This window comes from Lepidochelys olivacea (assembly GCF_965140295.1).
Source record: "Lepidochelys olivacea isolate rLepOli2 genome assembly, chromosome: 2".
In the NCBI taxonomy this organism is placed as follows: Eukaryota; Metazoa; Chordata; order Testudines; family Cheloniidae; genus Lepidochelys; species Lepidochelys olivacea.
Window position 1 is genome coordinate 229,377,736 of NC_140412.1, and position 26,774 is coordinate 229,404,509.

At 38.5% G+C, this 26,774-nt stretch overlaps 1 protein-coding gene across 1 annotated transcript in view; it reads right to left on the bottom strand.

Annotated features, from left to right (window-relative positions):
* Nucleotides 1-26,774, bottom strand: part of ITGA8 (integrin subunit alpha 8) — a 173,703-nt gene that overhangs the window by 37,825 nt on the left and 109,104 nt on the right. Inside the window, exons 23-27 of the mRNA XM_084620269.1 lie at nt 25,140-25,220; nt 17,119-17,224; nt 15,068-15,226; nt 7,357-7,482; nt 1,838-1,951 (exon numbers count right to left, since the gene is read on the bottom strand). Coding sequence (XP_084476395.1) covers nt 1,838-1,951; nt 7,357-7,482; nt 15,068-15,226; nt 17,119-17,224; nt 25,140-25,220 — 586 coding nt within the window. The remainder of the gene's footprint in view (nt 1-1,837; nt 1,952-7,356; nt 7,483-15,067; nt 15,227-17,118; nt 17,225-25,139; nt 25,221-26,774) is intronic.

Below are 26,774 nucleotides of genomic sequence, written 5' to 3' on the forward strand. Positions count from 1 at the left end.
TCCCTCTGAGTATCAGTCACCCCAAAGTGGATGGGAGAAGCAGGGAGAAGGCAGGGCCGTGGCCTCTCTCAACTTCTGACTCTGTGCATTGCACCATGCCAAAAACTAATGCAGCGTGTGCACACTCCTTCTGAGGTAGGGTGATGAGATCATAGAATCATAGACTATCAGGGTTGGAAGGGACCTCAGGAGGTCATCTAGTCCAACCCCCTGCTCAAAGCAGGACCAATCCCCAATTTTTGCCCCAGATCCCAAATGGCCCCCTCAAGGATTGAACTCACAACCCTGGGTTTAGCAGGCCAATGCTCAAACCACTGAACTATCCCTCCCCCGCCCCCCTTTTTTTTTTTGACAATGTTGACAGAGGGGATTTGCATCCTAAGGATCAATCTCTCTGAGAGTTCTGCACTGTCCCCTATATTCACAGTTATGGCTGAATGCTACAATTCAGCTCTACATGCAGATGTAACATGTGGGTCTAATACCTAAACCATGACAATACTGACAGGTGAACAAGTAACTTTTAATTTTTAAACTGCATACAGAGCATTCATCATCAGCTATATAGCTCTGAGACATATGAGCATCAAGAAAACGGAGAAACATGCCCTCGCAGAGAATTCATACCAGTTATAAAATAAAGCCACAGGTAAGTCAAGTCATCTGGGAGAATCAACAGAAGCCTATGAGCAGATATACTATGGAAAGTCAAGGTAAGATGGTGTCAAAGTTCCTTCCCCACTCTGAACTCTAGGGTACAGATGCGGGGACCCGCGTGAAAGACCCCCTAAGCTTATTCTTACCAGCTTAGGTTAAAAACTTCCCCAAGGTACAAACTTTGCCTTGTCCTTGAACCCTATGCTGCCACCACCAATTGTGTTAAATAAAGAACAGGGAAAGAGCCCACTTGGACACGTCTTCCCACAAAACATCCCCCAAGCCCTACACCCCCTTTCTTAGGGAAGGCTTGATAAAAATCCTCACCAATTTGTACAGGTGAACACAGACCCAAACCCTTGGATCTTAAGGAGAATGAAAAATCAATCAGGTTCTTAAAAGAAGAATTTTAATTAAAGAAAAGGTAAAAGAATCACCTCTGTAAAATCAGGATGGGAAATACCTTACAGGGTAATCAGATTCAAAACATAGAGAATCCCTCTAGGCAAAACCTTAAGTTACAAAAAGACACAAAAACAGGAATATACATTCCATCCAGCACAACTTATTTTACCAGCCATTAAACAAAAGGAAATCTAATGCATTTCTAGTTAGATTACTTACTAACTAACAGAAGTTCTGAGACTGCATTCCTGATCTGTTCCCAGCAAAAGCATCACCCAGACAGACAGACCCTTTGTTTCCCCCCCTCCAGCTTTGAAAATATCTTGTCTCCTCATTGGTCATTTTGGTCAGGTGCCAGCGAGGTGATCTTAGCTTCTTAACCCTTTACAGGTGAAAGGGTTTTGCCTCTGGTCAGGAGGGATTTTATAGCACTGTATACAGAAAGGTGGTTACCCTTCCCTTTATTTTTATGACAGATGGGGATCAAGATCAACATGGAATATGCAGTAAAAACTGGCAAAGTAAAATTGAAATGGACACAATATTCAGAGGAGGGAGAAATTAGCAGTATGTGTGTGACATAAGCATGAAGCAGAGAGATTTACCCCAAAACAAAGTGATGACAATAAGATTCACAAGTTAAGATCATAATATATATATACACACATATATATAAACATACATATAGACACGCTATATATATATCTATCTTTAAATAAACAGACAAATAAAATGGGCTTTTTTGTGTGTAAAGAGTTTCACAAATTTACATTACCTGTAGGAAAGTTTGGGCCCATAACCGAGATCTGATTTTTAGTGTTGCACTCTTTCCTCTTTCTAGCTGTCCCACCGTACACGAGATTATTAAACACTTCACGTTTGTACAGTTCTGTATAAAAGTAAAATGAAATTATAACACTGCTTTTGTAACAAGGCTAATGTGAGAATACACACACTTAATTATACACAGATTTAATTTCCCTCAACTGCTCTAAATTGAAAAAACAATAAACTATCTTAATGTATTAAATATCATGCATCTTCAAGAATTTAATCTAATACAAATGTACAACAAAAGATATCTGAAGTGCCTTTGTGAGAAATGAATAATCACAATGGGGCTTCTTCTGAGTTACCCATGAATACAACCCTTTACATATGTTAGTGATGACAAAGCTAATAGCATTCACCAGTCTGGTTTGAAGAATTCTTAAAAAGTCCAACTGTTTAACAAAATCTTGTTTATTCCTCTTTCCCCTTTCCGTCCCTCCAGCCAGTTCCTTGTCTCTTCTCTGACTCCCAAACTCCATATTTACACTCTCAAAACTTCCCCTCCTTCTCTGATACTCCTAATTTTCCTGGTGAAATTTACATTGCAAAGCCAGCATGTTTGCTGAGCTTCATTAGCTGCTCTATTTGAACCTTATGTTCTGTGAAGCTTTCCTGGTGAGCAGTGATCCCGGATGGGGAAAGACCAGAAAACACACAACTGAATACAACAGCCAATTGGCCCTAGCCAAGACGGCTGGAGTCTAGAATGGAAATGTTACCAGCCAAGGTAAGGAGCTGGTTGGAACTCATAGACAGGGACAAAGAATTGGAGAAGGGGATCTACTGGGGAAATCACAGAAAAAGATAGAGCTGTACTGGACAAGTGGAATGGAAGGCAGCTCACAGGGAGAGGGAACTAAAAGCCAAGGGACTGTTGGAGGTCAGAGAGAGTGTTTGGGGTATTTATTCAAATAGATCTAAACCTAAGGGCAGGTCTACAGAGTATTTTGGACCGTGCCGAGCAAGCTTTCCAGCCTGGGTTGACAGACTTGGGCTAGCAGGGCTCGGACTAGCACTCTAAAAATAGCGGTATAGACAGCACTTGGAAGTTGCAGCTTGGGCTGGAGCTCAGGCTCTGAAGCCTAGGGAGGAGGATGGGTCCAAAATGCTATGCAGATGTACCCGAAAGGGTTTGGACTCAGTTCAGGGGAAAGGCTGATATTTTGACTAGTCCATTTTCTTTATAATCCAATTTGCCCCTCGCTGCTACATACTTTACTCACAATGGCGATGCCAAGTGGTTCTGATTGTCTTGAAGCAAAGGTATCACCTCTACAGACACAGCACTTCATTAGTGCTATAATGTACTTTCTGTAAGAATATCCTCTTTCAGAGACCATACGCTGATAGAACTGGGTAACTACCTTCGTGAATAGGGTGCTAATATATTTTATTATGTCTGAACATATTCCAGAAAGAGTCATGCCTAGCTATAGTGCTACACCAGTATAACCAGCATAACAATACTCCCCATAAATCTCTATCTCATTACATCTAAAGTAGAGGCTGTGTGCTTTCTCTCTACTTTCCACATCCTCAGAAGAGACTCATGCTATAAGCCTTGTTTACAGGACCTATTGTAGAGGATATACATAGTTAATTCTTCCTATTCAGTCATTCTCTAACCAGCTTTATTTAACCTTTCATCTGTTTTCTTTTTAATTTCTAATTACAGAGGACAAAAACACATATTAACAAAATATGGTTGGATATTAGGAAAAACTTTTTCACTAGGAGGGTGGTGAAGTACTGGAATGGGTTACCTAGGGAGGTGGTCGAATCTCCTCCTTAGCGGTTTTTAAGCTCAGGGTTGACAAAGCCCTGGCTGGGATGATTTAGTTGGGGATTCATCCTGCTTTGATCAGGGGGTTGGACTAGATGACCTCCTGAGGTCTCTTCCAACCCTGATATTCTAGGATTCTAAATCATTGCTGTGCAAAAAGCCTGATTTTGGCTGAAAGTTGAAGACCTGAGCACACATTCCTATTTTTCTTAGGAATGTATTTAGCCCTTTATAGTCTTCACTACATGGAAACCATGAGAGGTAAAAAGGAAAGAAACCAAATGTTTAGCAAACAGGACAGACAGGACAGGATTAGAGCTAGTTGGAAAATGCTTCTCCCCCTGTAAAAAAATGACTTTTCATCAAAAACTGAAAACCAAACAAATTTTGGGGCTGAAAATTAAAAATGTTCAGTTTTCATCCAAAAAGTGTTTGATATTCAGATGAAAAGTCAAAATTTTCTGTGGAAAACAGACACTTTCCATGAATATTTTAAATGTAATTAAAAATCCAATTTGTCAGCAAAAACAATTTTCATGGAAAGGTTTTAACCAGTCCTGAACATAGTACTCAGTCAAATGGGCTAATGGCAAAAATCAGCATCATCTAACAAACAACACATTGGCTTGCTTTTCTAGCCTAAAAACACACGACAAGCGAGAGACTACCAAACATTTCTATACTTTACATATGCTTGCTGCATATGCCACCTTCCTAAGCATCTGGCTAATGCTACTGTGAGAGAGAGAATCCTGGACTAGTTGGACTGCTAGTCTAATCCAGACTGGGACGTCCTATGTTTCTGTGAAATCAATCTAATATTGTCTGTCTGGATCAAGCTGCTGAAAAACCCCTGGTTCTTCTTATTTTAAAGTACATAATAAGATGCAAAGACTGTACATACTTATAAATTTTGTTAACCATTCACAGTTGCTGAAGTCTTTTCTATGTTGGTAACATAAGAGAGTAGTTACAGAGGAATATAACTGATAATTAAGGCATTACTGAGAAATGGATTAAAAGTTTTGTGGTACTGAATGGTCTGTCTTCCAAAGGCTAGGTTTTTTTATCGTCTTTCTGGTGACGGAAGAATTATGCAGGACACAACAACCATAGGTATATAAAATCAGTACTTCTGTGATTCTATTTTTAAATTAAAATAAGTCATTAATTAATTTCAGCTTTGGGCTCCCCCCATTTAAAAAATAGTCAAATTCCATTTTCAGACATAATGTAAAGACATTTTTTGTTACTTTACAAGCAGAGCTTAGGCCTACAGAGTTCTTTTTTTTTCCTGACTATTTGTGACAACTTCTGGTGATAGTGAGGAGCTCAAACATATGGTGACAGTGAACCGTTTAACAGGAGACTGGACAGCAGGGGTTAATAAAACTCGGGTTGGGGTTAATAAAAATAAATGGAAATGATGGCCACAAGAATCCCAGGTTTTGGCCTCAGGGTCACCGATTTAGAAATACAGCCTCCAGGCAAAAGGACCTGGTAATTGTGATGCTTAAATACTCTAAAACGTGGAGTACTCAATGTATGAACAACAAAAACCAGACTGACAGCATGTTATCGTCCAGATGTTCATGTCCCAGAAGGCTTTGAGACTGATACTCAGAGCTATGTTGCTACACTGGGTGAGAGGTCTTTGCTGTTGCCAACATTTTACAGACCCTACGTTTTTGATTGGTCAGATATTTACCCATGAAAACTAAAAAAAAAACTGGTAAATTATACCGGAACTATTTTGATGGCTTGTGATACTTTAAAGAACAAAATACTTGACATTTCTTGAAGCCAGAGAATGTCTTGAGTATTTATTGAATGAATATTTGCACTTGACAATATTATGGGACAGCGCTGTTATTTTTGGTACATTTCAGTAGCTGAGTTTAAGAATTTTATGAAAACGTTAAAGCCCTGTGAAGAAAATATATGCATAGATTTTAAAAGTGTTACTATGTTTCATTATTTTAGGCCATGATCTGGTGAAAGACCCCAGTGAGTGGGTGGAGGCATGTGTGTGTGCAATCCATGAGCCTCTCTACTTTCACAGAGAGGCCACTTGAGGCAATGCATTGGTAGAGAGGCCTGCATTTGTGGACCGAACTGCAGTACTGGGTCCTTAGACTATAAGATCGTTGGGTAAAGGATCTGTCACAATTTGTCTGTAAAGTACCAAGAAAATCAATGGTGCAGTATATAATGCATAGAATCATACAATATCAGGGTTGGAAGGGACCCCTGAAGGTCATCTAGTCCAACCCCCTGCTCGAAGCAGGACCAATTCCCAGTTAAATCATCCCAGCCAGGGCTTTGTCAAGCCTGACCTTAAAAACCTCTAACGAAGGAGATTCTACCACCTCCCTAGGTAACGCATTCCAGTGTTTCACCACCCTCTTAGTGAAAAAGTTTTTCCTAATATCCAATCTAAACCTCCCCCACTGCAACTTGAGACCATTACTCCTCGTTCTGTCATCTGCTACCATTGAGAACAGTCTAGAGCCATCCTCTTTGGAACCCCCTTTCAGGTAGTTGAAAGCAGCTATCAAATCCCCCCTCATTCTTCTCTTCTGCAGGCTAAACAATCCCAGCTCCCTCAGCCTCTCCTCATAAGTCATGTGTTCCAGACCCCTAATCATTTTTGTTGCCCTTCGCTGGACTCTCTCCAATTTTTCCACATCCTTCTTGTAGTGTGGGGCCCAAAACTGGACACAGTACTCCAGATGAGGCCTCACCAATGTCGAATAGAGGGGAACGATCACGTCCCTCGATCTGCTCGCTATGCCCCTACTTATACATCCCAAAATGCCATTGGCCTTCTTGGCAACAAGGGCACACTGCTGACTCATATCCAGCTTCTCGTCCACTGTCACCCCTAGGTCCTTTTCTGCAGAACTGCTGCCTAGCCATTCGGTCCCTAGTCTGTAGCGGTGCATTGGATTCTTCCATCCTAAGTGCAGGACCCTGCACTTATCCTTATTGAACCTCATCAGATTTCTTTTGGCCCAATCCTCCAATTTGTCTAGGTCCCTCTGTATCCTATCCCTCCCCTCCAGCGTATCTACCACTCCTCCCAGTTTAGTATCATCCGCAAATTTGCTGAGAGTGCAATCCACACCATCCTCCAGATCATTTATGAAGATATTGAACAAAACCGCCCCAGGACCGACCCTTGGGGCACTCCACTTGATACTGGCTGCCAACTAGACATGGAGCCATTGATCACTACCCGTTGAGCCTGACAATCTAGCCAGCTTTCTACCCACCTTATAGTGCATTCATCCAGCCCATACTTCCTTAACTTGCTGACAAGAATACTGTGGGAGACCGTGTCAAAAGCTTTGCTAAAGTCAAGAAACAATACATCCACTGCTTTCCCTTCATCCACAGAACCAGTAATCTCATCATAAAAGGCGATTAGATTAGTCAGGCATGACCTTCCCTTGGTGAATCCATGCTGGCTGTTCCTGATCACTTTCCTCTCATGCAAGTGCATCAGGATTGATTGCATAGTTAAGACAAGAGATTTAAAAATCAGTTGTTCCATCATTTACTTGTCACTTAGAACAGTAGGAAGTTAAAAGTCTGTAAAGAGAATATGACAAAACCAACAGTCACATTGTATAGCTTGCGCATATAGTCCTAGCACTATATATTTCAAATTAGCTCACCAGTATTTTTGCGTAGCTCTTCCTTCGAGGTTCTACCATGGTGACATCCCTCCGCCCGATATAGTGAGGAATAGTGGAGTTATGCAAAAAAGCAGTGAGTTCCGGGGTGTCCTGTGGAATAGCAAACTGGAAAAAGAAAGACAGTGAACTGTAATAATATACCATACAGTTACTCTAACAGGTATGTTGCCTTCTCAGGGAGCTTGAACTTTATACTAACTTGTTTTTTTTTATAAATTTAATAGCACTACCATGAGACTAGATACCACTTTCTTCAACTAGCAGCTTGATTTGTAATAGCACAGAAGGATGGTGTCCAGCAATATGCATTGCACTAGATAATTTTTTTTTCTAATCCTCATTCTTTACTGGAGCCAATTTCATTGCTGTACTTGTTTTTGCTAGACTCCCGGGCCCAGGTTCTGATCTCTGTTACAGTGTAAATTCAAAGTCACTCCCACTGAATTTAGTCATTAATAGAGATCAGAATCTGGCTCTAGGAATGTAATGGTTTTGCCAGCATCCAAAAAGATCTGCATCCTACTATTCTCATTTTTGGTGGTTGTTTCTGGAAGATTAATTATTATAACAAAAATTCTCCAACTTAGTAAAAACTCCAACTGATTTGTCTTTAAACTTTGTGTGAATATTCACAAACAGAAAATTTAAGAGACAGAAATCTCAGAGACAAAGTCTATTTTTATTGTTGGTAGTTTTGTGTTTAGATGATATAGAAGGCACTTAGTGTCTTCCTTTGTCTTTCTTGAAGCTTCCAGAGAAACAAAAGGGATCCTAATTTTTCAGGAAGGAGAGATAAATTCTCTAATTTAGCACAGTTTTATCAAGTCAAGCTGCAATGAAATATATGATGAAGTTTGTGATCTGACCTCAGCAGGAATTCACATAAATACATCCAAAACAATTCCTTAAGGGCCTCAGATTAAAGGAATGTATAGGCTGCTATGCATTTAAACTCTGAAGCACAAAACTTGCATTTATTTTAAACAAATTCCAAAATAAGTATTTGCAGTTATCAGAATTTTTTTTAGTATAAAAGGTAAACACAGACATAAATACACACATAACCCCTTCCATACGCTATTCCTGTATAGTACTATATTTCTACCATTTGTCTGATTTAATGTATGAGGGTCAGGACAGTTTACTTCTTAACATCCCACAGAGTGGAAGAATAGTATAATTAACTGCTGAAAAAGTCGTTAATCAGAAATGAAATTCTTTTACTTAAATTAATTTTTTTCTCTGCAGTAAGGAAATATTTAAGCAGATAGTAAATCTCTCTCATTCTCTCTCAGTGAGGTAACACATGGGTGTTATTTATTTCCAAGATTCTTTCATCAGTACATGTAAGGCCCCTTAATGATGACAAATTAAAAGGAATACACTGTAATAAACTGAAACTTATCTTTGGAAGAAGCCATCAATATATGATCACAGATTATATATAAAGGTAGAGTTGGTCAAATAACAGATTAAAAAAAATTGTGAATATTTCACAGAGTATAGGGTTTTGGCAACAGGGACATTCAGTTACTGCAAAAATCTAAAGCTAGTCTCCATGATTCAGCTGAAAACTTGTTCTTAGTCTTGAGTACAGATATTTTACGTTAAATACATGTATTCTATCCACTAGAATAGTTGGGTGACCAGTTTGGTAGCTGGAATCCCAATCAAAGGATTCCAAGGGTGGATAGGTCATGAATAAAGCTTGTTGGGAAATTTTTGATGAAGCGATTTTTTGTGTAAAAATACCAAATTTTCAAAACCAAACTGTTTTCTGGAATGTGACAGTTTCAATGACATTTTAGTCAGGATGTGTTTTTACCCCCAGCACCCATGCTCAAAGACAAAATACACTAAATAGATTACAAGGCTAATATATACAAATAAGTAATGTTGTATATGTTCTATACAGGGTTAAAAGTTTGTGGAGGTTTCAGCTCTCCTTATTCCAAAGTATTACAACCCACACTCTCACATGTTTAAGAAATGTATCCACATACAATTCTCAAACATCTCCAGCAGTTCCCTCTTCACATCAGGAAGCAATTCAAAATTACCCTCCTGTAGCAAGATTCTCTCCAGAGTGAAAAGTCTTCTGGCTTTTTTGTAGCACCAGACAACCACAGCCTATCCTCTATGGGGAGATACCTGGGCGGCAACTCCAGCTCCAAAAGCTGGCAGTGCTGGCATGGGACGGACATGGCTAGGCTAAACCCTGATTCAGTGTATTCCTATTGCAGCTTCAGTTTGTATGGCTTTCACTGGAGACTAAAGCTGCGCTAGACAGGCAGAACCACCTGGGAATGATAGATGTGGAAGTAGCTCCTGTTCTACCTCAGGAGTTGAATCTCTCCAGTGGCCCACGGGGCCAGGTTAGTATAAGGAGATAAAACTGTATTCTCCTGGAGTCGGGAGAGGGGGTGAGTTTGGCCCTTTGTTTCTAAAGCTTTTCATGCACTTGCTCCTATCTCGTGGACCATACCTTTCTCTAAGCCATTTGATGGTCCCTACATTTGTCTAGTTTTGGCCTTCTTGGCCCCTCCACACGCCTCCTCCTCTGGTAGGTATGCTGGTAGGTATGCATGAAACAGAAAGGTCAAAAGCATTTTAGGCTGGAAATTTCAAAGGAGCCTACGGGAATTAGGTGTCCAAATCCCATTAACTCCAGTGGAAGTTAGACATCTAAGTTAGGCATAAAATACCCTTCGGTGAAGTCTCAGCCTTAGTCAACATACAATCTGTCCTGGAAATTGAAGCCTTTCCCCCACCAGCATCTGTTCCTGTTTGCTGTAAGTAGTAACATATGATGATAGTATTTATTTAACACTATTAATTTGAAACAAAGCAGTTATCATTCTGTTTATGATGCTTTTGTAAAGTTAAAATATAGAAAGGCTATTTTAAATTTGTGGTATAATATGCTGAGCATCTAAACCCTTATTTAGTCGTTACTCATTTTGATGCTTCCATTGCCATGATCAAATTCCACACAAAACAGAGATATGACATCACAACCCTCATTGCCAGCCAGTCTCATTTACGTAACAGATGTAGCCATTATCAAAATAAGATAGTAATGAGGAAAAGAAAATAGGAAGGTGAAAAAAACAGTAATTTTCTGTTTATGTTAAAAAATAAAAATAAAAAATGTCACTACAGCCTGAAGCATGCTTTTGCCTATGAACTCCTCTCAAACCTGACTATAATGCTCCCAGTGCAGCTTCTTAAATCAAATTTATAATTGAGAAGTCTTCTTGAACACAGTGGCTATGTGGGAAGAAAGATATGGCATTTCTCTTTGTATGTCAGCTGCCTGCTCTCACCAGTGGTTTTTGAGCTGTTGAACTTCAGAGGAAAATGTAGCATTTCTCCCTTATCCTGATCTCTAGAACTGGGTAAAAAATTTTGTCTGAAATTTTTGGGGACGGGGACGGGGGAGGAAAGGGGTGAAAAGTGCAGATTCAGCAACACCAAAACATTCTGCAAATTCATGTTGGTTTCACTGAATAGTTCATGTTGACAAAAAGCCAACCAGCCAACAAGAAAATATTCAGAAAAAGAAACACTTCGTTTCAACATTTTCAAAACAAACTGTTTTGATTTTTCTGTTCAAAATAAGTTCCTTCAAATAAAAACAGTTTAAAATGCTCTAAATTGAACCAAAATATTTAGTTCAAACCAAAACTGAAATGTTTGGGTTGAACAAATCTTTTGATTTTTTGGAATTCTTAGCAAGCCTAAAAGTTTGTTGTTAGTACAACTTTACTCATCATTTTCAAGAGTAGTCTGTTTAAGCTGCTTCTGGAATACACAGCAGCACTAGCGAGACTGAAGCTGAAATGTACCAGTGAAAAAGTAGTCCTTGTCTACACTGAGGATTTCAGCCCCCAGTGGCCTGCTATCAATGTAGCTGCCCTTGTGTAGATTAGACTCTGAAATCCCGGTTTATACAGATCTGTAATAGGTTTTACATGTGGACCTCTGTTTCTCCCACAAGATCTTTAACAACTTACTCTCTACTGGCTACACACAAGAAGTGTTCACCCCAAGAAGTGTCTGGAATCAGTAATGTTTAATAAATTAGCTATCTTGTTTCTCATGGCATAATATGTAGAACTGGAGAGTTTTGCTAAATCTTCTGACTTTAAACCAAACCCAGCTCCTTTTGGGGGATCTGCCATAAGAAATGTGGATCTTAAAATACACACTTCTCGAGAATGACAGATCAATGCTTTTGTGAAATGGTTGCTACTAGGCCTTTACATACATAGGTTTATCCCAAACTCCAAGATCTGCATAGCTGCTATGAATAGAGAATCAGATCCATAGGAAGGAAAATAATTTGGATGCATCACATTAATTAACAATAATGCAGAATAGAAAACCAGTTGGTCCTTTTTTTTGTGCCAGTGCCATTGAAATAATTTGAGAAGCATTTCATTGTAAAAATGACTAACAAGAGACAAGTGAAAGGTTATACTGATAAATGCGTCATAGTGCTGACAAAGCAAAAGCTTCTACCAAGTTATAAAATAATAATATACTGTATGAATCCTTTCATCAGCCATTCATACCTAGTACCTCCCATTAGTGTGTTACATTCCATTCAGCACCGCACTCAGCAATTAAATTTTATAGCACAGTCAGAAACAATAGATATTTGTTGAAATATTAAAAACCATGAGCACTTAAAAGCAGCTATAAAAACAGACTCCTAATGTGACTACATGGAGATAGAGTTTATCATTTTAGGTAATGTGTGAATTCACATACTATACAATTTAAAGTACATGAATATACAATGTAAAAAAAATCTCCATGCATGCCAGCTAAAAGCAAACCATTAGAGTTGAAATATAAATAACAAAGCAGGCAATTTGTTAAAAAATGGCAGGCAACTGTGGTGTAGTTAATAGTAGTGAAAACAATCACTAGGGTCTGATAAGAAAATAGTGTATTTAAAAGCAAATGGAACAAATTCTAAGGTTTTTAACTCAGGGAAATTTGAGCTGACTTCTGTGGGAGTATGGGTGAAGACTTGGTAAAAACTTAATGCCAGATTATTACGGTTGACTGCTGGATATGAGTGCAAGATGTGTCTGTGTGTGCAAGAAGCCTTCCTCAGGGGCCATTTGTGCCCCAGTACCGGGGCTGGTTAGTATTAGTATTTCACTAGTGTCTAGGAATCCCAGCCCTAAGACCCCATTGTGCTAGGTGCTGTACAAAGACTGAATAGAAAGGATGATGCCTGCCCCAAAATGCTTACAATCTAAACCCCCAGTTCTTTTGCTCACCTGAGCACAAGAACTTCATGGGACTAGCAATGTTGGCCACGCCAAAGGAGCCTGGGAAGGAGGGGGAGTAATAGATTCCCTCCATCTCCACCAGCCATAGAGGGAAAGTGTTCTAAAGCCCTTTAAAAGGGGGTGGCGGTAGCTGCCACGGTTGTCACTCTTTGCCTGTCCATCAGGCAGCTCTGGGATGTTGGTGCCTTGCACCTTAAAGGCACCTTTCAGTGAGGACCTCAGGTTTTATCTCAGAGTTGCTCTCTGTACTTATAATACACCAATAATTCTGAATGAAATTGGCAAGTATTATGAGATGTATTGCAGGTTATTTATTTATACTGTCCCAATAATTGCTAACTGCAGTAAAGTCATACCCGATATGATGTGTATTAAACAAGATTTCTAAGAAAAGCATGTCCATAAACTATGCCATACACAAACTAAATATTAAGTCTAAGAAATGGACAGAAAGCTTCTTCAAATTAACCTTACTAAGGAAATAAATGTTATAACAAGTATAGTACAATACAGAATACTTATTCTGTAGATTTTTATTTTGGGAACTCAATTGGTTTTTTCAAATTTTATGCAGTAGTGATGTGCAACTTTGAGTCTTTGTTCTGCTAAATGATTCCAGCATTTGCAAGTAGAAGGGGAAGAATAAAAGATGGGAGAATTTTCATTTCTAGGGAAGAAACATTTGATCATCTTGTACAATATCAGTGATCTTATTTACGTGATGTTAAAACATAGCCCTTCTATAGCACCTTCCATTGGAGGATATCAAAACACTTTATTAAGCATAAAGAGAAATTTGTTAAGCCTCACAGCACTCCTCAGTGGGTGTTATCCCTATTTTTCAGGTAACATGACTGAGGCACACACTTGTCTTTTGACCATCAACATCAGGAAGAATATAGACAAGAATTCTCAGTCAACTGCTGACCAGCATCCGGGGCACCATAGTCCCAAAATCAGAGTGTAGTTTTTGATTACAAACAAATATGAACTTGCTGTTCAACAACTGCAGGAAACTAAAAGTGTCCATGATATAATCTTATCAATCTGACAAAAATGTCTTGAAGTATGAGTGCACCCCATAGCTGAGAATGTACCTGGATAGCCAGGTAAGTTTACCAGAATTACAAGAAAACTCTATGGTAGCACTTTCATGTACAGATGGAATGAAATCCTACTCATTTGTTATTTAGCAGAACAAAAAGGCTAGGTGGAAATTGCAGGTAGGATAGTTCATGTATATTTTTTAAAAAGCTGGCAGTAAGAACGTGTGTGCCAGGCACAATTCTCTGAGCATTTTGCCTGAATGTTTTCTGACTTTCTGATTTACCCTTTATCTGCTTTTTCTCTTTTCAGATTGTAAACTCTTTGGGGACAGGCACTAGATCTTGCTACTGTACATTTCTGAATGACTAGTCAATTTGAGTTTCTATTGTAATATAAATTCCAATGAAGCCAATATAAGTATAATCAGAGTCAGACTCTAGTCTCTACAAAGTAGTCTTATTTCTATGTCTGCAATCAATAATAATTCGAATTAATTTAGAGAAGGAAAGTGTGCAGTTAGTAATCTTGACTAGTAGCTGATCATTTAATTTGATGCAGTTATGCTGAGTTAATCATGTATACACTTTTTAGCATTAGATTAGGAGGCAGCAAAAATGCCAAAGTCTTATCAAACCAAAGAAAAATTGTATGATGATAGAGTCTTCAGTCCAAAAACTAAAAAGTGGTAGGGAGCTAATATTTTTCCATTGTTAACATTTTCATAAACTTGTGAAACTATGAACTTGAACCACAAAAGTCAGACTACTTGCATGTTATGAGATTCACTCAGAGTTTTGTCAGAAAGTGCAATGTGCATTAGATAAACAAACCAGTTTTATGTTGTATTAACCAGCTGTATGTAGAGATAAGCCAAACTGAGGCACCTTGATATATGTGAGCATCTGCAAGTATCTCCCAAATATTGAGCTCTTGGGAGCTGGCATTTGCAAACTAATGGCACAAGAATTTACAGGGTCTCACGAGAGCTGCAAAATCCTGCATTGTCTATTTACAGCTGTAATAAAATTGCCCCTTAAAAACAGAGAGAGCAAAGTTCCCGATTGTAAAATCATCTTGTGTCTAATTCTTAGGGCTGCAACCTTGCAACTGAAACCAGAGTCCCTTGATAAAAAATAGGATAGAGATTTAACACACATCACAGTACAAAGCTTGTCAGGTTCTACACATTCTAAATAGCGACATTTTCCAAGTTAGGAAAATTATCTGGGTGCCATTGTGAACAGCTGAATGAAACCTTCAGCTCAGTGTGGCGTGGCAGTCCAAAAAAGCAAACAAAATGTAGACAAGGCTAAAAACAGTAGCAAATATCCTACCTTTATTTGCAATATATTGATAGCAGAGCTTGTTTGACATTGCAATGGTCCACGTGTCTGAATATGAAGAACGTAAAGAAGAGACTCCTCCCGACTGGATGCAGGCCATCCAACATGGAGTAATGTTTCATTGATGGCACTCGGTCCAATATTGTACAGCTGTCAAATAAACAACAAAACTCATCAATGTACAACTTTCCAAGGCCAGGAACAACAACAACATCTATTTAGACCTTACAACACTTTTCAGCCAGAGATCTCAATGAGCCTTACAAAAGAGGTAAACATCATTATTCTCATTTTATAGGTGGGGAACCTGAAGCACAGAGAGGTGAAGTGATTTGCTCAGGGTCAGCCAGAAGGACATTAGCAGAGGTGGGAATAACACACAGGTTTCCTAGGTCCCGGTCAATATTAAGTGCTTAGTGGCTTTCTCCCCTGTATTTTTACCTCTGATGCTAAGGTCTGCAATTGCCTACGAAGTGGGGATGAGAAAATAAAGTGCTAAATTCTGTCCTCATTTACAACAACGGCGTTACTGGAAATATATAGCTGTTGCATCAGTGTCAGAACCTAACCCCCTTTGAGGGAGCAGCAGTAGCTGTTTCATAATGAAGGCTCAATCTACTTCCTCATTATTAAAAACCCAGTTTTCAAACCTCTTCAAGCCAGCTTTCCCCAAAATCTTCCTGAAATCTAAGAGGTCACAGCACATCCCAGAAAAGAGTTTTTCTGGGAAGTTTGGTAAAAAAAGAAATCAGAAAAGAAATGATGCACCGAGAACCTTCTAATTTTTTTTTTCACATGAGCACATACTTTCACAAATGTGTGAGGGCAATTTTAAGTTTGGGTAGCTGGCGTAAATTGGGTCTGGTGTAAGAGTGGAATAGGCTGGATGCTTTGCTGTTCATTCTGAGACGTTTTAAAAGTTTTTTTTGTGAAGAAGGTGCACTGTTGGTTTCTGGGCTTTAACTGGAGCCCAGTGACACACATTTTCAACCTTACTTCTTTTTCAGTGAAGTTTTTTATTTGTGACTAAACCATAGGGGATTCCTTATTAAATGGGACTACAAATGTGCTGAAAGTTACGTACATGTTTCAGTGTACTGCTGCATCAGAGCCCAAGTGGGGTAACATGAAGATCCTTATTACAAATTGTAGAAACACGTTAAGCTGTAAAATTATAACAAAACACTTTATTTTGTTCATAGGTTGATATCTCTGATTAATTTAACTTCAGTATTTGGCTTGCAAATTTTAACAATATAATTTTGTTTAAGTTTAGTGGTTCCTTCTCTGTTTCAAATTGCCTATCCTTTCCTGACTACTGGCTTGTGAATTGTAACCATAAGTGAAGCACTTTTTGTTTCATCCCCTTGCAGAAGGTCATCTATCAAATTCAAAACATGGTCTGTATTCAGCCTAGTTCATTAAAAGTACTTGTTTTGAACATGAACCCCTTTTCTTTTTAATCAGCATATCTCCAGAAGAAAAAACACATGATGGAAAGACATACACTTCAAAATATTAATACACAAAGCCTCCTTGTGTATACTTGTGAAGTTTTTTGTTGTTCTTTTGGAAGCTACACATCTTTCACTTGGAGAGCAGAGAACATGTTGTTGCATTTAAGTTGCTGTGATTTTTGAAGTTACTTACATTTTAAAGGCAACATATTTTATCAGTTTCATAGTTCTCATAGTGCCTGCTCAAAAACCCATTGAAGTCAATGGAAAAACTCAACTTTCACTTTAATGTGCTTTGGATCTGGTCCACAGCTTCCTGGTTAGTATTTAGTAAACATCAAATGTTTTTAGAATTCCTTAATGACCAGGGACTAAATCCTGCCCTGGCATAAACTGGTGCCTCTCTCACTAAACCACAGGAGTTGTGCCTGGTTACTCCAGGACTGAATTTGGACGAACGCCTAGAGTAACAATATTTGCATTAAGACTTGTATCCAGCTCCAGATGATGACAATGACCAAACTCCAAATGAACTCAATGGAGCAGAATCAGACCTATAAGAAGCTAAATGCCTTCAAATTATACCTCATATATGTGTTCTACTAAAGGGCCGACATCCTCTTCTTTGGTGGGCTCATCTTTAGGCTCCCAGTTGTGAAGTGGCAAAACAATTTGTGGAGGATGAGACACACTGCAATATATAAAAAGGTTTAATATGTCACTTGCAGATTCATCTGCTATGTTATCATCAGATATACTACCTTTAACAAAGGTAAGACTACTTTATCCAGCTGAAACTACAAAATACATTTTAGATAGGCCGAATGGTCACTAGAATTATGCTAGGTGAATTGGACAACACTTCCAAAAAGTGCAATAGACTCTTTAATGAGCACTAATGGTCAGTATCTCAGCCTTACATCTCATCTGAAGGATGGCAGCCTCCAGCCACATGTTGCCCCCAACCATTGGAGGACTGATTCTCTTTTGACTTGGAGGAAAGAGTGCTATCTGTCTAGGTATTTATAGCATACTCCTCACTCTGCTCTCTGAAGGCATCACTCAATGCTATAAACTCAGGTTAGTGCTCTACACAAAAACTTCGGGCTTTTCTTCTCATCCTCATCCAGAGTTTCCAGAGTCTAGAATTTTACATTCTACTTCCTTTTTAAAGCCAATTTTATCTGTCTTAGGTACTTATTTGGCTTCCCTTCTTGTAGTATCAGAGTGCCTCACAGTCTTCAATGTATTTATCCTTGCAACACCCTTGTGAGGTAAGGAAGTACTATTATTCCCATTTTAAGATGTGCAACTTGCCTAGGGTCACAGAAAGTCTGTTGGGCAGCAAAGAATTGTATCCAGTGTGCCTCAGCTCTGGCTAGTGCCCTAAACACTGGATCATCTTCCTCTTTTTGGTTCAAAAACAGTAACATTCATCGCAATTATCCAAAATGTTAGAGCATCATACAATCAGTAAACAAGGGTTAAGAGAAAAGGACATAGTACATAATGAAACTAAGCACCTGGATCAGATGCTTTTCTACCTTCTTTGCATCTCCATCCCAAAGTAAATTAGAACTTCACAACTTTCTTCTAGCCTCCTATTTAATTCTCCTTCCTACCATCTCAGAAAAGGCTGAGTAGTGTTAATTCTTTTAAAATTCCTATTTAAATCACAAATACTATTTCCTGCAGCACCTGCAAGTTCCTTGGAGGCCTCCCATCCAGTCACTAACTTTAACCCAGTTTAGCCTATGAGATCTTAAACTGTCACAGCCCAAGATTCTCTTCTAGCTCATTATGTGAGTTCTGGTCAGTACATCCTGCAACGGACATCCAACAATACTGCCTGAAACAGAAGTAGGTTTGTGTTAAAATACTAAATAATCAAATTAAATATTACCCCTTCATTGCAGCAATTAACATCGATTGCAGTTTTGCTGTAAAACCCACTTGGTACTAATTTTAAGATTATGCAGCTTTGAGGAGGGGTGTCATGTTTAAATGTGTTCTCTCTCAGAGCTGGAAATTCATGTTTGGGCCAACAGCATATTGTAAAAAATTTAAATCACAAATGAATTATTCATCTAGGTTAATGTTTGATTAAATATATAACATAACAATCATGGCTTTCTAACCACTGATCTTAAAAATAGCTTTCTCTTGAATCTCAACACAGAATGCAGAACCATAGGAGCAGGTTGTTCCTAGAAGAACCAATATTTTTGTTGCAACTGCTGACATTTTAAAATGTCTTTGGAAGAAAAAAAGGTTTCTGTTTCCAGTTCTAATGTCATGCACAATCACTGAAATATCTGACAGAAATTTTGCTGCAGAATATAGCAGAAAATAAAGGAATATTGGATAAGAAGAAGTGGAGAGCATCTGGAGTAGTTTGGAAACACAGGGAAAGAACAGCTAACACTGTGACTTCACAATGTTAAGGCAAGCCTGTACTATATTGGTAATTCTGGATATTCCCTCGGGCTGTAAAAAGGCCATCAACTCACAAAAGCAAGGATACCAGAAGCCACATTCATAAACTAAATGTGGCTTAAAGCCACATAAGACACATAAAATTAATATATATTTTTAAAAAGTAAGAGAATTTTAAATTAGGTGCTTGGCTCTAATCTGTTAAATTTCACAAATTGCTTTTCTTCCAGTAGTAGTCTCTGTTTTAATGCTTCTTCGGAGATTAGGAAACAAAGCCCTGACACATGTCACTTTAAGGAACCACTAAAATATTGCAAAACACTGGCTGTGCTATAAATAAAAAAGAGAAGGCTTTAAAAACCTGTGTTTCCTATTCAATTCCTCATGCAGTTTTCTTCTCATCAACAGAAACAATTTTAAAAATAGAAATTTGGACATTCAGTTACAATTATTTTAAAATAAAAGAATACGGGGCGTGTAAAATCTATTAAAATAAACTTTACAATGGATGCTTGGGATGGCTGCTATTTTTATAATAAATGAAGTAAATCAGGTTAATTTGAAGGGTATTTATCTCTACATTTCGATTAATTTTATTTTGTATTTAATTTAGAAATCTGAATGTTTGAATAACGTATTGTCTAAGGACTCCTACTAAACTGTTAGGAGTAGAAGATGGGGGAATCAGATCCACAGAAACACTAATAAAATAAAATAGGTAAAGTCTTTTGAAAGGCAATTTGCCCAAAATGTACAATAAGAATTTGGATTTGATCTATGACCTCAATCATCAGGATAATTTGGTCACTCTCATTTCACCATTCTTTGGATGTTTCTCTTAGGTAATATTTCATATTTTATGGAAAAAAGCTTTTCATATCACCATATTTAATTTAAAATGTTGATTTACACAGTCCTGTCTACTACAAAATACTGAATTTTAAAAGAAAAATTGGTATGAGACTGAATATTTAAACAAAAGTCACCAAATTTACTCTATACTGCTGTCACTTTATTTCTGTAACACTTTCTTATGACAATGAAAGAAATCACGTATTTTACTTTTTATTAAAGCTATAGAAGTCACACACAATTGTGTACCAACCATCACCGGGTAAGCTGGCCCTGAAAGGGGTTCGGTTCAGCCTCACTTGTGGCAGGCTTAGCCCACCTCCTCAGGTGAAATGAATGACACCAGGGTCCACATGACAGGGAGTAGTTTGGAACTGGACCACGCCTTCTGGGGAATGTAAAAGCAACCTGGAGTTCAACAAGGCTGAATTCAGAGAGTCTCTCCTTAGTTCCCAGGCAGAGAGCCAGGCTTCAGGGAGCAGAAGCCAGCTAAGAAGGTTTGGGGAGGGAGCTGCTGGGAAGAGGGCAGGTGAGAACTCTCCAGAGCTTCCAGGCAGAAGGCCTGGGAGGGCGACCTGCACAGGATGAGCAGCTCTAGCTCTGGGCTGATAAAGGGCTTTAAACCCAGAAGAGAGACTATTAGCAAAGGCAAACTGGGACAGCAGCAGGGTCTGAAGCTATACCAGGCAAGCTGTGCTACACATACACTTATTGCCTGCATAATAAACCAGTAAAGGAAGGGTACATTTCAAATCAAACCAGGTATAGTAATATTTCAATTTTCCTTACACTTTCAAAATGCATTTTTCTTTCTCAAAAAGAACCAATTTGCCTTTTCACAGCCCTAGCCTGTTAGTAAAGGTACCATTTTATACATACAAAGAGAAGTCTGAATAAAAATGAGAATCTGAGTACTTGTCTTGGGGGGGAAAAGTGCAATTTTGCATAATGAGTTTCTGCCAGGAGTTTATAAAGCATTTTTTGTTAGTTGCGGTGGTACTCTTCCTCCAAAAAGAAAAAAAATCCAGCTGTTAAGATATACACTGGTTGCTATTCAGAGCTGTAGTTCAAAGTAAGTTTGGTTGTTTCTTATTTTGTAAACTAATGGAATTTCACAGGATTATTTAACCATTGCATTTATTCAAAGCACTATGAATAGGCAAGGTCTCATAGGACCATAAATAACTGATTGATGAGAATGTGATATGCTTTCAAGTGAAAGGAAAGGCATGTAATGTGCTGGCTTTTATTTCTGGTGATATGCCACCTAGGTTGTGGTTTGCCACAAGTTACTAATGACATGCTACAAAAGAAGTACCATTGTATGAAATGCCTATCACTTCACCACCAAGTATTCCAAATGCCATGAAATGCTACAAACACCTCTTACATTTTGTATCATTAAATTCCTTTTTGTTCTGTTCCTTTACACATTCTATTCCAAAACCAGTTAAAGGATATCATATCTATCCCTGGTGAAATAACATTCATAGCTCAGCGGGTAATCTTTGCAATGACTGCAGAACCCACAGCACTGAAAGGATACCTCAAACACACACGATGACTCTTGTGTATCAGATTTTACATTTGCCCCTGATTTCAATGGAAGATACGTAAAAACGTATACACACAAATAGCTGCCAGTTGTTTAGCTATCTAATGAGTCTCAAAACCACAAGTTATTCTTATTAAATATAGTAATTGGTATGTTCACTAGACCATGTTTCAAAAACTAAAACCACTAGAATGGAAACTTTCAGCATAACACCGCATGATAAATCCAGGCAGTTGTCTTCCAAATAATGCCTTTCAAATTTTACAGATATGTGTAGCCAAGGCTGCGTGAGGGTGTGGTTTCCACATATGTAACTTTAACCAATGAGGGTAAGTCTACACTTCGAGGTGGAGGTGCACTTTCCACAACACTAGGTATATTTTCGGGGAGCTAGCCCCTTCTGTTGCTGCAGCTACACTCTTATTTTTGGCACATGAGCTTGAGCAGAGCTAGCATGGGAATCTCCTCGTACTGGACTTCACACCACTGGCTCAAAGTGCAGACATACCCTGAGAAACATTTACAGACCACTGTGGATGTGCAGTAATCTAATCCTTGTTAAGAAACTTCTGCCTGCAGCAAGTCTTCCCATACTAACTGACTCCCTTCCTATGGTGTTCTCTGCCAGAGGCTTGGCTACAAGCAAGTGGAAATCACATGAATAGTCACTGAAACATGGATATCTTAAAGAAAAAAAATGACAAACAGCATTACTAAACTCCAACAGGAAGCATGACAAGGGATGGTTCAAAAATTCTTCATTTGTTTTAATAAATTATTTGATGAAGATATTTTCCCTACCTCAGATGTGGCAGAATAACTCACATATATATTCAGCAAATAATATGATGCATTTTGTCAAACTTCCTTAATAAAATATTCAATTATTTCTCTCTCCACTCCCCCAGTTTCCTGAGAGTTGGGGTGGTTAGCTTCCCTGAGGTTCAGTTCCTTAATTAGCAAAATCTCTCTGGCAAAGACCTTGCGATGTTTCTTCACACATCTACCACATTATGGCAAATACCAAAAGCAAAGGGACAAGCCCATAAAGTAGAGAGTGTGCTGACTACAAGTCCTTATATGAAACAATTCTCATGTCTGTTACACACCCTACTTTTCAGCACCCGGGGCAGCAACCCAGGTCACCTGTCCCTAAGGCCTATTTTGGGGTACATTCTCTAATATTTGATGTTGGTTTTCCAAATGCCCAGGCCCAGCTGTTTATCTGTTTACATAGATTTTCATCAAAAGACATGCATATTGCAGTGTAGAAAAAGCATTATAGTAGAGACAAGTAAGAGCCCACAGAAGAGTAATCTGTGGATGCACCCAGCATGTTAGAGTCATCACTGAAAAACAGGAGGCACTTTAATAGGGAAGATCCCTGCCCTCAAAATAGCAACGTTTTCAACCAGCTCTGTTGCCAGTTTATATCTTTATTTTATCCCTGGTTCAGCTAAGCACTTCAGCACATGCTCAGTCCCACTTGCTTCCTTGGCTGCCACTGAACCAGCACCAGCACCTCCAGGGCATCAGGCCCCAAAGGCCATGCTGCACCCACATGGCCCTTCTCCACCAGATTCAGCATATTTCTGGAGGCACAGATTCCTCTATGAGCACAAGCACTCACCATCACCAGCTGCAGCAGGGGTGGGAAGAATGTCTGCAGAATCTGCAGCCCCATGATTTTAGGGCTATGATTACTGAACATTTCACCTGAATTGGTCCACTCATTCTCTCTAACCTCTTACTGTTCGTTGACATCATCACCTACTCTTGACAACCCCCCCCCCCCACACACAGAGTGCACCTTGCTTTCTTCTCCTTACTGCATCCTCAATCCTCATCCTCAATCTCCACTTTCTCTTCCCTCTATGTAGTCTTCCCAATCATCCTTTGTTTCAGTCTCTATAAATCCTCTCCCATAACACCACCTTGCCAAAAATATCACCTCTTTCTCTCTAACTCCCTTCCTCTCTATCTATCCCAGAAAATGACTATCTGACTATCCCCGAAAATGATGCAAACTCACTTTAATCTTGAACATTCTTAAAACAAACACTGCTTTACAAAAAAGTAACCCTTAACAGAAGACCACATGTTCTTTGGTTTGCCCCTCATGTTACTTTGAATAACCCCCTTTCTTTTAGTCTTCTTTTTGCTGTTAGCTGGGAAGCACTTAGATTGTTGATAAATTACATAGCCAATTGCTTAACCACACTTTGGTTAGGTATGAAATACATTCAGGAGACCAAATAACCAATGTCAGTCAGGTTTATTGCTAAAATTCAATAGTAGTACAGGAAGAAAAGTTCAATATGATACCAGTTTCTGGGAAGCAGTCTCATGCAGTGTTGTTAAATTCACCTTACACAGAATGTTTGCTCCCAAAGATACACATTTCAGCTAGGAGTATTTATGGGATGATTTTATAAGTTATAAGACTTTTTACATGTTACTAAAATCCAACCCATCAGTTCATCTCTGTTCCATAAATTGTTGTTCTGTACCTTTCCTTATCTTTGTTTTGGATACTAGCATGTGTGTGAAGGTACCTCCCTAGCTTGTTCCAGGGTAAAAGGTTAACAAATTTTGCCTTAGACAAGTTTGTTATTTTCTAATGCCAAAGATTACTTCAGTTTAGCAAAGTCTTATGGGATACTTAGCCTCAGTGAACAAGATTATAAAACCATAGTTTGCAGTGCCTTCCACCAACACAAGTTGGTCCGATAAAAGATATTACTCACTTGCCTTGTATCTCTCAGAATTATACAAGACAAAGGCCAGTTCAGGCAATATAAGTATTAGAAATTATATGTTATATTGATATTGTGTGCTTAATGCATATTAATATATGTGGTATCAATAATACATATTGATAATGTGATTTATATAATTTTAAGACCAGCATATATTGGTCAGAGAGATACTAGGGTAAAGGGCTACAGAAAACTCTGAGATAGATCATCTTAAATTGTTGTTCTTTGGAGCAGGGACCATGTCTTCTCTATGATCTGTGAGGTACTTGGGATGCTTTAGGGTGCTAGACACATAAACAGTAATATGTATTTTATGTATTGGGTCTAGTTTAGATATCAGCAACAGCATACAACTGTCCAAGCGATAATTAACCTTGTCCATGCTAAATCATTAACACTGTTCTGGACCAAAGTGGAAAGCTCTCTAGATTAACTGTTTTGAACAGGGCCTCTTGCTTCTTGCCTTTTTCAGTTTCCAAATATTTGAGGATATAAAAATGTAGTAATTACCAGTCTGGATCACACCAAAGGCCCCATCTAGCCCACTATCCCACAGCTGGTTCAGAGGAAAATGTAAGAACCCTGCAGTAGGCAGATGTGTGTTAATCTCCTCCCCCACCCACACACACACGATAGATTCATCCTGATAGTTTATTTATATCCTGAAACAAAAGGTTTAATAACCTTTCCAAATTTCTTGTTGTCATTTATTATGATAATTCCAGACTCCAGAACTGAACCTGCAGTTTTTATGTGCGTACACAATTGAATATATGAAGACAATAGGGCTCGGTGTGGGCACAGAGCCCATTTCCTCCACATGACAGGACCTAAAGCCCCCATCCTGCAATGCTTGTGTGTGTGGTATTCCCCTGAAATCAGGGACAGTTCTGCACTTAAAAGACCTTGCAGGATTGGGCCATAAATAATATACAGTCATATAAAGATTCATTGAAAAAATGTACATTGGTTGCAAGTATGAATTGAAATACTGAAGTGCTTACCCTATGATCTGTACTTGAGCCACAGCACTGATGTTGATTTGAAGGTTAACCACATTGCTGGTGGGATTAACTTTATTAGAACTAGAATAGATTTGCACACAGGTTAGTTAGGTTTCAAGTACAAAATTAGAAAAACAATCATTTAATACTAACTCTGACACTTCAGAATTCAGTTTCATGCCAGTGTCCACCATTAATTAATGAGAACAGGCTAGTATTGGAAATGTTATATCACTGACTTTAGAACCTAGAAAAATTAATAATCATTATATGCAAGCATGCAAACACATGGATATAAATATATTAATGTATAGTATATGTACTCTCTCTCTCTCTCTATATATGGGGTGTATTTCAAAGAACCTGCTATGACTCAACAAAAAATTAATTTGTTTCTGTTGAGCATTATAGGCAATTCTTATTTCATTTCCTACTATATACAGCAGGACCTCAATTTTATGAACTGTCTTATGAATGAACACTTATATGAATAATTTTTCTGCCGCCCAAGTCATCTCATCTTCCTGCAGCCGAACGTGACTTCAATCCTTTCGCCCACATTCAAGCTGATGTGCAGGTTTGAACATACGGAGAGATTTGGCGGTAAAGAAAAGATGGAATTATTTCAAAGAAAAATCAGGCATGCTGTATTCTTTTATTACCATTTGTTATGTACCCTGTCACCAAATGATTAATAAATTATTGTATGCATCACACCTACTGTAAGTAGATGTTCAATTTTATGAAATTTTTGATCATATGAACTCCTCAGTCCCCAATTAGTTAATAAAATAGGGGTTCTACTGTAACAATTGATCTCATCCCATGTTTTAGTAATACAATGAAATCAGGCTTCTTTTAGAAAATCTTGTGATCTGGTTATGACACAAAAGAACAATTACTTAGAGAATTTGTTTGGCTGGGTTATATGTAAACTGTCTGGTCTGATTTTGCATCTGTCTGTGTAGGGAAATCCCAGTAAAATCAAGAATAGTTTTGCGCATGAAAACATGGCAAGGCTAACTAACAAGCTGTCCTCTGATACTGTTTGGCTTTTAAGGCTCTCCAAACTTGTGAGTATGAAGAATGATAAGATTAAATGAAATCCCTCAGGGAAAAACTATCCTTGAAATGAACTACATTTTTCCTCAGTCTTTCTATCCCAGATCTCACCCAGCAATAAAAATGAAATCCCAGATTGAAGGCCCGATTCTCTCACTTTTCTATAAACAAATATTTAGGCCTTATCATCCTACAAACCCTCCCTAGTGCATGTAGTCGTTTTCACTTTAATATGACTGATCATAAGATTGGGGACTATCCACGTGAGGAAGGATTTGTGGGATCAAGACCATATACATATGCAATATAAATATTTAGAGATTTTTAAACTCATTTTCATCGTGAGACTAATGTTAGTGAGGTTTTGAGCATTTCCAAGCAAGCCTAGAGGGCCCCTTTCCACCGGAGTTTGAGCCTCTATTGCTGTCATAGTTTACTGTTATCACATCTGCGTAGCATCAGTTAAATGGAAACATTTTGAACAGGACAGAATTCTAATTGCCTAACTACTGAGAAGTAATAGGGCAATTCTGTTTTGATCCAGAGCTTCTGGGTCCAAATTGCTAAATTAGA